The sequence below is a fragment of the Prosopis cineraria genome, unplaced genomic scaffold, assembly GCF_029017545.1.
Source record: "Prosopis cineraria cultivar Desert tree isolate PC_DT_omini unplaced genomic scaffold, ASM2901754v1 PC5, whole genome shotgun sequence".
Classification (NCBI taxonomy): domain Eukaryota; kingdom Viridiplantae; phylum Streptophyta; class Magnoliopsida; order Fabales; family Fabaceae; genus Prosopis; species Prosopis cineraria.
In genome coordinates, this window is record NW_026555336.1 from 23,341,624 (window position 1) to 23,354,466 (window position 12,843).

A 12,843-nucleotide genomic window follows, 5' to 3' on the forward strand; every position below is an offset into this window, starting at 1 on the left:
AGAAACGTTACATGTGAAATAGATTTATAAATTTAAGAATTTTTTCATCTAACATGCTAGTTAAGCTAACTAGTCTTTTATTATGAGTTCTCTCTTAGAACAAACTTGTGCTTATGAGAAAATATTGACCATTTAGCAAAATAGGAGAGAATAACATAAAAGGATGGTTTCGTGTGATTGTTGGAGTGTAACATATATTTTTTCCAATGAACATTTTAAAGAGTGGAACTGCGTCTTAGTCTTTATGTTATTGTATGAATATGTGAATATAGAAAAAATAGTAATTTAGTATATATAATTAAAAGGAAAGATAATATATATTGATGAATACCTAAAAGCCGATACTATCAAAATAAAAGCTTCCTTGTATATGCACGACTAATGCGGAAGATCCAATCTAGATTGAAAAATTAATAAGGAAATAACTCAAGGGAGAGGATACATGAGTATAGTTTGCATTCAGGTTCCAACATCTCTTTTATTGTTCAAGGAGTATTTATAGAGTTACATATCATTTACTAACAAGGTTTTCACTTTGACAGTGGGATCAATCTTTGTTGGTGTATTTTTCTTTATTATTATTATTGTTATTATTATTATTATATTCATTTTTTGAGTTTTTTCTACTTCTTTTACTATTTGAATTGAATTTTAAATTTTTCATCTACAATTTTGTTCAAATCAATATCTCACTAAAAGGTTTTTTTTTAAATTATTATTTGTTCAAATCAATTTTTAATTTAGTTGATAAATCACGCTATAGCCTATAAGAGATGAAGACATGTTAAAAACAGTAATGCAATTTTGATAAGAAAATTATTAAATAGTAAATTGAGATGGTTGTATTTCAAAGTCCAAATTGGAAGATAAATGAAAATAAAAATACAATCACTATAATATGATAGTTAGAAATTTCTGTCCTGTTTTTTGTTTTATATAGATGAAGGAGATATAAAAAAAGAAATGAATGAAAGATATTTATACAATTAATCAAAATAATAATTTTTTTAGATTTTTAAATAATATAGAAATATTTCGTAGAAAAAACTCATAACATGATTGTTAGAATATACAATACGTATCATGAGAAGTACATGTATGATACTGGATATGCATCGGATATGAGTACCTTTATTTTTTCTTTAAAAGTTGTAAAATTTGAATTTTTTTGGCCAATCTATAAAATATGAAATTGAATTAATTGCAATTTTAAGATGCGTGAATATATATAACTGAATAATAAAGATGTATAAAGAATAATAATTGCGATTTTATTTCATTGTGTAGAATGATATGTATTAATACAAATACTTGCTTACATCAATATCATTCTTTATACGTATTTACTATACCTAAAGCAAATGTGTATTACCTCGGTCCCAATTTATAATATACTTTTAAATAAAATCATACATATCAATAAAAATTATTAAATATATTTTACAACCTTATTTTTTAAAAAATTAAAAATATAAACTTTTAAATATGCCCTTCATTTAATACTTCATTTGTAAAAAAAATATTAAAAAGGGATAACATAATGGAATGAATAATATGAAAAAATTATCATTAATAAAACTTTATTTTTATAAAAGTGTTTTATATTTTAAAATGTTAATTTTTTTTTAAAAATGTCTTGTAAATTAAGATAGGTGAAGCATTATATATTAATCATACTCTTTCTGTCATTTTTATAAGTCACTTATAGCATAGTTTATCAAAATTAAGAAAAATATTAAATTTTATTAACTCTGTCTTAAATTTTAATAAATTTGCACTTCTACCCCTAATAATTAGGACAAAAAAATTTTTTTAATATTTTAATATTTAATAAGGGTATAAAAGTAAAGATAAATAAAAAATAATAATATATTATATATAAATAAAATTAAAATTAGTCTGTTTTAATCTATCATATAATAATACCAGAGAAGTATGCTTCAAGTCCATTCTTTGGTTTTTGTACATTAAATGTGGGCCATGTACATTGTACCGAGTCCATGAATGTGGTACTGTGGGCCATCTTTAATTATGTGTTTGGGAAGTTTCATCAATGTTGAACTCTTTATAAGAATTTGACTTTTTCTTTTATTTTATTATTATATTGATTCTTCAGTAAAAAAATCAAAATGGTGTGGGCAAAGGAAAAAAGCGGGAAAAATGGTAAATAAATCTCATTTAAATAAGTAGATAATAAAATAGGATCAAAAAATGAAGTAATTATTTTAAAATCTCTTGGGACTTATATGACAATAATAATATTTTTTTCACAGTATGATCATAAATGCCCCAAAGATAAATGACAACTTTAGAGTAATAAATGACTATTTTCATTAACCGAATGACTAAAGTTGTATAGAAATGATTACTTCAATTTCTTAACACTTAATAAATGAAATTGAAAAATGAAATTAGTTATGTTTTACATTATTTTAGTCACAAGCCTAATAAAGGTGATCACATCTGCAATTTATAAATTGTCGTTTACCTTCCTTCATGATTCCACACTAATGCAATGAAACTGAGAGATGAGAGTTGTCATTTCACATACCATTTTACAGCTCACCCGCATGAAAGAAGCAGCACATCATTTACTATTCTAAAATTATCATTTACCTTGAGGATTTAACACTTATAAAATGAAATTGAAAAATAGAAGTAATCATGTTCTATATTATTTTAGTCACTCAAGGTCTCTTTATAAAAGTAATCATTGCTACTATGCAATTGTCATTCGCCTTTGAAGATATTATGATCATTTCATGAAAAAAAATTAAAAAGTTAATATAAAATAAATCTCCAAAGATTTCAAAATGATCACCTCATTTTGTAGTTCTCTTTTGTCATTTGTCTATTTAAATAAGATTTATTTATCTTTTTCAAAAAAAATAAAAGAAGTCCATGAATATAGGTCATTTATAATTTTAAAATATTATTTTATTAAATTTTTGATATGACATAGGAAATATTACTCCATCATTTATAAACCAGAAATGATATATATATATATATACATACGACTTTAATAAGAGATTTGCATGGTTACAGTTTTCTAGAAGCTCTCCTATATGTTTAAAATTATTTCAATTTCAACTTTAATTGTAATTATGTTTTTATTTTTCAAAGTTGACGATTCAGATTATTTTTATGCCAAAATTTAAATAAAATCTTATATTATCAATTATCAATAATCTCATTTATTTGAAAATACTTAAGTAGATTGAGTGTATCACGTCATGTGTGATCTGTTCAATTAAAAATGTTTTAAATAATCTAAATAAAATTTTGTGTGACATTTTTAAAGTTGATTTTATTTTTATAATAGAATGCATATTTAATTTCTCTCTCTAGTATCATTAATATTATAATCGACTTATATTTAATGCTATTTAAATTAAATGTTATATTTTTATTGAGCAGACCACAAATAATGTGATGCATCTGATTTATCTAAGTATTTCTTCATTTATTTACAGAATAATTAACAATAACAATATGATTTACAATCTGCCCAATACTTAGATTAAAAATTCATTCAATTAATCTTTCCTTTTTTCCTCCCAAAATTCAATTAATCTTTCAAAAGAAAGAGATTCATTCAATTAATTAAAATCTTAAAATACATTTCCTATACATTTTCATCCAATCCAAATACATTAAGGCTTACCTTTTTTTCCTCCTTATTATTATGCATGACTATCTCCTTATCTTATTCAAATACAGTTTTCTTTTGTTTTTTTTTCCCTTAACATATCCGACTTCACGGTGCGCGTCATTCGGTGGACTTGCATTTATGTGTGTAGATTGCACAATGCACACGCACGACTTGACGCTCATCAGTGAAGTGCCGAAATTGGTGTGCTATTCCATTCTTTCCTCTGCAATCTTCTTGTTTATTTGCTTTCACACCATCATCAGGAGTTCAAGTCAATTGAAGCCGATCCGTTTTCTTCTTAGCGCTCTCGGGTAGGTAATGTATATGCGGTTAGCTTTCTTTGCTTATTTTTTTAAAACGATTTCTTTTCCTTTTCTTTATTTTTAAATTCACGTTGCGTCAGTATATGAATAATAATTCCTTCTGATACATTTTCCGTCCTCTCGCAAGTTCCTTGACTGCGAAAATTTCGAGCGCTATATTGTTCTCGTTCAAATGTTTGGATCACAACAGGTTCATTACTAGCTAGCATGGTTTTGTAAGAGTTAATTTTATATGTCAAAGACTCAAAATCTTGATTTATAATTGTTTCACCGCTGTTGCAGGATATTTAGCCATTTATGCTAGTTGTATTGTGACTTTGTTCTATGCATGTGTGTGCATATGTCAGATAGGTTCATTGCTCGGAAATGGGGAGCTGTTATCATGATCTGCAATATGTTGCTCATGAGTTCTTTGTATCTGTATCTCTTGCTCTTGCTCAAGTTATTTATTTATTTTTTTCCCAAAAAAATGTAGTGACTTGCTAGATGCCTTTCTCTTCAGAAATTTAGGCGAATTTGCTGTTAGCTGTGTACTCTGTGCAAGGGAAATGACTTACAACAGCACAAATGGAAGTTCTTGCCCGCTACCAATGAAATCCACTTCAAATGGTGGATTTCAAGGAGATAATCCTCTTGATTATGCACTTTCTCTGGCTATTTTGCAGATATGTCTTGTCGTTCTAGTCACAAGGGGACTGGCATATCTTTTAAAGCCTTTAAGGCAGCCACGCGTGATTGCTGAGATTGTGGTAATTTCATTTTTCTTTGAATATTTTAATAATTCAATTCTCATAAGCCATCTTCTACTTTGATGTAAAATAGATGTTTAGGTGAAAAGAGCATCTTGGGTTTCATTTTATAAAACTTCTGAAGTGCCACTAGTATTACCATTTTAAGGGTCTTGTTTTTTATGTCAGATGTAAAATGCCCACATAACTCCAACGTAGTTTGTAAATTTGTTATAGATAATAGGGCACAATACTTCTCCAAACATGAGCTCCCATGAGAGATTTTGTGATTGCACGATTTGCATTCTCCAAATTTGATTAGATGAGAACTTGAATTGGAAAATAGAACAGACATTTGATATGCGTGATTCTAAAACTAGTGAGACTACTCATTGACAGGGAGGAATATTACTCGGACCATCAGCCTTGGGACGGAGTAAAAGCTATTTGCATGCAGTTTTCCCACCCACAAGTCTGACAGTATTAGATACTCTAGCAAATATCGGGCTTATATTTTTTCTTTTCCTAGCAGGGCTAGAGTTAGATCCTAAATCTCTGCATGAAACAGGAAAGCAGGCCCTTGCCATTGCTGTTGCTGGAATATGCCTCCCTTTTGCATTAGGAATTGGTACATCATATGTTCTCCGAGAAACAATTGCTAAAGATGTGGATAGTACGGCATTTCTTGTATTTATGGGTGTGGCCCTCTCCATCACTGCTTTTCCTGTATTAGCTCGTATTCTGGCTGAGTTGAAACTCCTAACCACCAACGTTGGAAGAATGGCTATGTCGGCTGCTGCAGTTAATGATGTAGCTGCATGGATTTTGCTTGCTCTGGCTATTGCACTATCTGGCAAGAGTCAATCTTCACTTGTGCCAGTATGGGTCTTCTTATGTGGGTTTGGTTTTGTTACTTGTTCAAGCATCACTGTCCCTCGTCTCTTCAGATGGATGGCCAAACGATGCCCTGAGGGTGAACCAATCGAAGAGACATACATATGTGCTACACTAGTTGTCGTTCTGGCTGCAGGGTTTGCTACAGATGCCATTGGAATTCATGCCATGTTTGGTGCTTTTGTTGTTGGAGTTTTGATTCCAAAAGATGGACCATTCGCCGGTGCTCTTGTGGAGAAAGTAGAGGATCTACTATCAAGTCTTTTTCTCCCATTGTACTTTGTGTCAAGTGGATTGAAGACTAACATAGCCACTATTCAGGGGCTGCAATCATGGGGTCTTCTAGTTTTAGTGATATTTACTGCTTGTTTTGGGAAGATTGTTGGCACTATTGTAGTGTCTCGTTTCTGTAAGGTACCATTGAATGAAGCTTTGGTGATGGGATTCTTAATGAATAGTAAAGGCTTGGTCGAATTAATTGTCCTCAACATTGGCAAAGATAGGAAGGTATTTTAATTTTTGTTTTTTCTCGCTATCAGTATTGTGTTTAATGCAGTTCACCTTCCTATCAATTATTCTGATGGATAGTTATGATTTGCATTTGCAGGTCTTGAATGATCAGACCTTTGCCATTATGGTTCTTATGGCACTCTTTACTACCTTCATCACAACCCCTATTGTCATTTCTTTGTATAAGCCAGCAAGAAAGGCAAAAATTGCTGATTACAAGTACAGAACAATTGAAAGGAAAAATCCTAACAGCCAGCTTAGGGTTCTTTCATGTTTCCATAGTGCGAGAAGTATTCCATCAGTGATAAATCTGATTGAATCTTCAAGAGGAATCCAGAAACGTGATGCACTTTGTGTATATGCAATGCACCTTAAAGAATTTTCTGAAAGGTCATCAACCATATTAATGGTACACAAGGCAAGAAAAAATGGGTTGCCCTTCTGGAACAAGCGCCGCCATGCTGATTCTGATCATGTTATTGTGGCATTTGAGGCATACCAGCAGCTAAGCCAAGTGTCTGTCCGGCCAATGATAGCGATATCATCCATGGCTGACATGCACGAAGATATTTGCACGACAGCTGAGAGAAAGAGAGTCGCGGTCATTATTCTCCCATTCCATAAACATCAAAGATTGGGTGGTTCACTGGAGACCACGCGCAATGATTTCAGATGGGTTAACAAAAGAGTATTGGACCACGCTCCCTGCTCAGTTGGAATTTTTGTTGATCGTGGGCTTGGCGGTGCTTACCATGTATCCGCAAGTAATGTCTCTTACTGTGTCACCGTACTTTTCTTTGGAGGTGAAGATGATCGTGAAGCCCTTGCATACGGACTTCGTATCGCCGAGCACCCTGGCATAAGATTAGTCGTTGTGCGTTTTGTTTTGGATCCAAACCTTGAAGGAGAGATTGTTAGAGTTGATGTGGACAACTCTGGCACCAAAGTAGTCCCAGAAGATGAGGAATTCCTGAATGACTTAAAGAAGAAAGAAGCCAATGATGACTCAATCAACTACACAGAGAAAGTAGTTAAAAATAGTGCAGAAACAATTATTGCTATACATGAGTTTAATTGTTGCAATCTGTTTCTCGTGGGTGCAAGGCCAAATAATGAAGTAGCCTTTGCTTTGCAAAAAAGTGAATGCCCAGAACTTGGTCCTATTGGTGCTTTATTGGCATCTCATGACTTTCATACAACAGCTTCAGTTTTGGTGATGCAACAGTATCACAATGGAATGTCAAATAATTCCACCTCAGAGATAGAGCCACAGTTAACTCTTGATGACTCAGAATCAACTTGATGGTCTCTCTTAAAACTAATTTGTTACATAATACAGTTGGACAAGTGGAGATTCTGAAATTTACTCACTTATATAGTAGTATTGTTTTTTGAGTTTTCAATGATCTTCTTTATGATAAATGATGGCATACACATGTCTTGTCCATTGAAAATAGAAATTATATTTTTATTTCAAATAAATCTCGGTTCAAGGAAAAAACAAGGGAAAAGTGAGAATCTCTTACAAATATGGAACCATTCATCTATTTATGACAATGCATGCAATCATAGAACTTCACTTTTTCTTCCTTGTTCGTTTCTTCATGCTTTTTGTTTTATTCCATTGTTTGATATACCAAGAAACCAAAGATATTACCATCTCCTACTTAGACTAATCTGAACACTAGTTGTGTTAAACTGTTATTACCAATAACAATTTCACAGGTATCTTGAAAATGTCTTAGACATAATTATTTAATACGATTCCATATTCCAAAACTCGTACTCAAGATCATTAGATAAGTTGGTTCAACACATGAGCTCACAATATGTAGTAAACAACAAACAATGGCTTGATTTACTATATATATATATATATATATATAATTCAACAAATTTAAAGTATCCAATAAACATACAATAAACTTCCAAAATACAATCTTAAATTCCTAATAAAATAGTGCAATAAGCTCTCAAAATACAGTAAACTCTAAATGCCTATAACCACAGAAAGTTATGCAATCCATGTTTTGCAAAAAGTTATTACTGAGGAGAAAGCCCCTGTACATCTTTCTTTTCCAAGGAGGTCCTCTTCGGAGATATGCTTGGATTTGAGTTGATTCCAAGAGGGACGTCTTTATATCTAGCTGTTGCATCATCCTGTGCTTTCGTCATTTTTTCACGCTATGCTTCTCTAAGTTTCTTCAACAATTCAGTAGTTGATCTTGCTTGGATAGGTAAAATAAACCTTTTTTAAGACGACTTTGGAACCTCTTATTCATTTTTCACTCTGCATAAAAGAATGCAATTTCAGTTTCAGCAGTCAGCAAAAGAATAAATTTAACAGAAGCGTTCAATAAAATGAGCAATTAAAGTTTTGTAGGTTTAAGTTGAGAACAATAATCCCTATTATTTTATTAGATTTTGAGAAATAAAATGCTTATTACTCTCTCCGTCTCAAATTATAAAACATTTTAAACAACATCTCACATACCAATAAAGTTCATGAAATACACTTTACAACCTTACTTTTTGAAGACAAATATATTAACTTTCAAAAACGCATTTCATTTAATATTTCATTAATGAAAGAATATTGAAGAGATAGAATATATGGGAAGGGTAATATTGGAAAAGTATTATTAATGAAACCTTACTTTGATCAAAGTGTCTTATATTTAGAAACACTGAGTCTTTCTTAAAAGTGTCTTATAATTTGGGATGGAGGGAGTATTATTTTGAATGTCATTTTTTTGGGTTTTTGGATCAAATGAGCATAAATGTACTTGGGAATTAGGTTCTGTGAGCTTGATTCAAATCCAAGAAGAGCTGAAGTAGAGCTAAACCAAGTATGAGAAAACAATGATAACTTGAAAAAAATCATGTGACTGAAACATAGTTGACAGGACCTAGTAAGTAGTGCTAATAATTTGTCAAAACCGTTTGGAGAATTTAATTAGAGATCTCCATCCAAAGGGACTCCATCAACATGTTTGATTCATTATGACTTACATGTCCAAGTCCTTGGCTCTATGACATACACATCTAAAACAAACACACACAGTGGTCAAGTTCTAGGCTTCTTCAAGAGATAGAAAATGATCAAACAATTTTAAATAAAAATAAATTACAGAATTAGAAATGTGATAACTTGATTAAAAATAACAACAAACCTTGACCAAATATAATTGTGAAACTAAAAAAAAATGGTTATCTGCTACAAGGATAAACATTCCTGTCAGAAAAATAAAATAAAATAAACTAAGCTACAATATTCTGTATAGGAGATAATACTTGGCCATCATTCTTTGCTCTCATGTGGCTCCTGTAAGTGAAGTACATGAATACATCACTGAGAAGACAAGAACCATTATTCCCTTAAATTTCAAACGCCATTCTTTAAGAGGGAAAATTAAATGAGCCTATGAGGCTGTGAGATATAAGCTGAAATGTTTTGGTGGAAATTTAAAGAAGCTGACTCTGTTGCAATATAGCATAAGTAGAATCAATCTTGAATTATACATGCAAAAATGTCAAATACCATGATAACAAAAACCAAAAACAAAAGAAATCTAATCAGTACCTCTGTTACCTGATAAAGCTGAATCAACTACGTTACTCCTTATATTTGGGCATAGTATGCGGACTTTGCAAAGCTCCCTTTGGAGTAGCATATCACTTGAATCCACCTCCTACAACAAGTAACAATAATTTCAGCAAATTGTTGAAAGCAACGTTATAATATAACAACGCCATGTTCAGAGACAGATAGTGACGGAGTTCCCATTCATGGTTTCGGGCTTCATATGTGACTAACATGTTTTACCAAGAAACAAAACAAATGAACAAAAATTTCTTAACCTTACATTTGATCAATAATCAGTACAAAATTTGGAGGCAAGATATTGAACACAGGAATTGAAACCTGTCATAAGAATAAAAAAAAAGAAATAAAGCAAATGTACATCTGTTTTATATCAGGAAATCTCTATCCAAGTGAACTTTAATATAAAAGGCGAATGGAATGCACTGGATAAAAAAAATTACATAGATGTGGCAGAAATGATATCAAGTAGAAAAGAAGACACACTTACCCTTTGCTCAAGCCCAGAGCAAGCAGATTAAATATAGAAAAACTAGTGCTTGGAGATTTGACCACGTTTTAGGCCTCAAAACTATACCCAGAAAAATCTTCCTTGCGCCTAGGTAGTCTAGACAACATTGCATCAAAAGCAACCACCACTTTCACCTCTATAAATGTTCACAGTAACAAAGATAAGTATCAACGATAAGAATGGACAGCAATTTTCATAGATACTAAAGTGCATGAGATTATGAAAGTTCCAAATTTCTCAAGTACCGAGATTCTCTCTAAATGCTACACCTCTTCAAGCAAAATATTTCAACCATAACAAGAAGCCAAAAGTACCATCAGGATCTATTTCAATCACACAGCAGAGTAAGTGCAGAACAGTTATGACCTCTAAATCTAAACCATTGAAAACACTCGTTATGAAAAAGACAACCAATGATCTGTAATTTTTTTTCCAGCTTTGGTTTAGGTAAAAGAAACAATCAATTTTCTTGATTATAGCAACTGCAAGAGATTTGCCTACAATAGATATGAGCTCTAAAACATTTCATCAACGAGCAAATAACTGACAAGGAAAGAAATGGTGAAGAACCTCAGAGACAGTGAGACCGTGAATGAATCATAGTAAAGAAACAAGTGAAGGACACGAGCCACGGCTGCCAAGCGAATCAGAAAAACACGACTACACGCGCATAACGCAAACGAGCAGCACCGTAGACGGTGGAGCAATCTCGATCAATGCCGAAACTGCAACGGCGGAGAAGCGGAGGCGGAGGGCGGAGGGCGGAGGCGAGAACTTTTGACTGAGGGCCAAGGACTACGTTGCGTCTGCGGCGCTAACAGGCCGAAGTCGAGACTGAGAGTCGAGTTATGAAGAAAGAATCCTTTGGGTTAAAGTGTTGAGATCCAAATATGGACGTGGGAATGCTGAAATCCCGGTGGTAAAGCAGAAAAATGTTGCCTCGGCTACTTGGAGAGGGATCTCTAAAGTGAGGGATACATTCATTAAGGGATTGGGAAGGAGAATTGTCTCTCGACAGCAAGCTAAGTTTTGGCCGGATAGATGGTCGGACATGGAAGAACCTTTGATTCGACATGCGAATATTGATAACCACAGTATTGATAGTTTGATACCAACCAAAAAGAGTGTGATTTTGTTACCCCTAAAGGATGCTGGGATACCCGTAAGATGCTGATATGGCTTAACCCGGAAGTTGCTAATTGTGTCGCTAGTAGCTCTCGTGTTCCAATTGAGAGAGAGGGTGAGGATAAATTTTATTGGACTTTTACCATAAAATCTGCATATTCAGGTAGAAATGTTTCGGTGGACCCAATTTGAAGAGCATTTAATTTGGAGGCCAATGCCAGAAAAAATGAAGTACTTTCTATGGCTCATGATGAAGGATAAGCTGCATACAACTGCTCTGAGAACTAAAAAGAGGAATTGCTGATTTAGATCTTTGTCCACTTGTCTGCAACACCACAGAATTAGGTCTACATATTCTCAGAGATTGTGACATTGCAGATGAAATTTGGCAAGGAGTCATTAAACCAGAGAAGTGGCAAGAGTTCAAGAGCAAGGAAGTTGCTGATTGGGTACGATGGAATTTAAAGAATGAGTTGGGGTAAAGTATTTCGCATAAGCTACAATGGTCAACTCTTTTTGCATATATCTGTTGGGATCTCTAGACTCTTAGATGCAGTTTGACATGGAAGGTTATCTTGCTCCCATTTGTGTAGCTAATTGTATTTGGAAATATGTTAATGATGACCGTTTTACTCTGAATTGTTTTCAAAATAATGTAATTGAAGGTTAAAATTCAAGTTGGTTGCCACTTGCTAATAATTTTGTAAGATTGGAAGCTAACACATCAAAAATTGAAACTGGCCAAACTAGTTGGAGGGTAATCAAGAATAAAGCCAGGAAAATGGGTTAAACCCATCAGGTCAACTTATTTAAACCCGTATAAAAGTAGGGCTGAACTTACAAATATAACCTTAAAATGATAAATTAAGCGCCCGTTTAATTTAGGGTTTAAACAGGCGAGCCCTCGCAGGGCTAGTCTGTTTAAGCCCGCATGTACATATTTTTTTAATTAATTCTCATGACTTTAACTCTTCTTGAACTTGAAAAAAATTAAACTAAATCTCACTCCACATCACATGTTAACCCATATCTATTAAGGAGGGAAGGCCAAAAAAAAAAAAAGGAAAATAACAATGAAAGATCACTAATCAAAATTTATATTAGTCAAGGATCACTTGTTGTTAAAAATCGAGTGGATACTTACGGATTCAGGTTAGTCTTTATCAACAAGTATTCATTCAGATTTTAATAACATTTGATTCTAACTTGTTTTCCATTCAGGTTTTGATAACAATTGATCCTTGATTGATATAAATTTCATACAGAAATCCTTGGTTTCTACTTTCCAAAAAAAATATAACCCTAAATCCCTTAAATCATCTAAATTCACGATAATGATTCATTCAGTTCAACATTTACTCTTCTTTCTTCAATATAATTATCTTCTTTTTACTCTTCAGCAAGGCATCACATCGCCGTCCCCGTCCCAGCCATTGCAACTCACAAGTCATCCTTGCTTTTGCTCACTCTTCAGTCATCCCTATTTCATTAAT

General features: G+C 32.7%; 1 protein-coding gene and 1 long non-coding RNA gene across 9 annotated transcripts; one reads left to right on the forward strand and one right to left on the reverse strand.

Moving 5' to 3' along the window:
• The first annotated feature begins 3,783 nt into the window (after positions 1-3,783).
• LOC129311917 (cation/H(+) antiporter 18-like) lies at positions 3,784-7,592 on the forward strand. 6 transcript variants are annotated; one of them, XM_054954416.1, is made up of 6 exons: positions 3,784-3,966; positions 4,106-4,168; positions 4,481-4,727; positions 5,106-5,178; positions 5,275-6,107; positions 6,208-7,592. In XM_054954416.1, exons 1-6 carry the CDS (start codon positions 3,794-3,796, stop codon positions 7,411-7,413), a joined length of 2,595 nt encoding a protein of 864 aa, XP_054810391.1. In that variant the 5' UTR covers positions 3,784-3,793; the 3' UTR covers positions 7,414-7,592. The 6 variants fall into 6 exon arrangements, with proteins under 6 accessions (XP_054810391.1, XP_054810388.1, XP_054810389.1 ...); XM_054954413.1 differs by having other exon boundaries at positions 5,106-6,107; XM_054954414.1 differs by lacking the exon at positions 4,106-4,168 and having other exon boundaries at positions 4,454-4,727; positions 5,106-6,107.
• Positions 7,593-7,959: 367 nt separating this feature from the next.
• LOC129311582 (uncharacterized) lies at positions 7,960-11,487 on the reverse strand. Of its 3 annotated transcripts, none has more exons than XR_008593325.1 (6): positions 10,796-11,487; positions 10,205-10,361; positions 9,977-10,035; positions 9,694-9,802; positions 8,897-9,435; positions 7,960-8,400 (listed from the first exon to the last, which is right to left on the reverse strand). It is a non-coding gene; the product is annotated as an uncharacterized LOC129311582 (long non-coding RNA). The 3 variants fall into 3 exon arrangements; XR_008593324.1 differs by having other exon boundaries at positions 9,703-9,802; positions 10,796-11,486; XR_008593323.1 differs by lacking the exon at positions 8,897-9,435 and having other exon boundaries at positions 7,961-8,400; positions 9,703-9,802; positions 10,796-11,447.
• Positions 11,488-12,843: the final 1,356 nt, after the last annotated feature.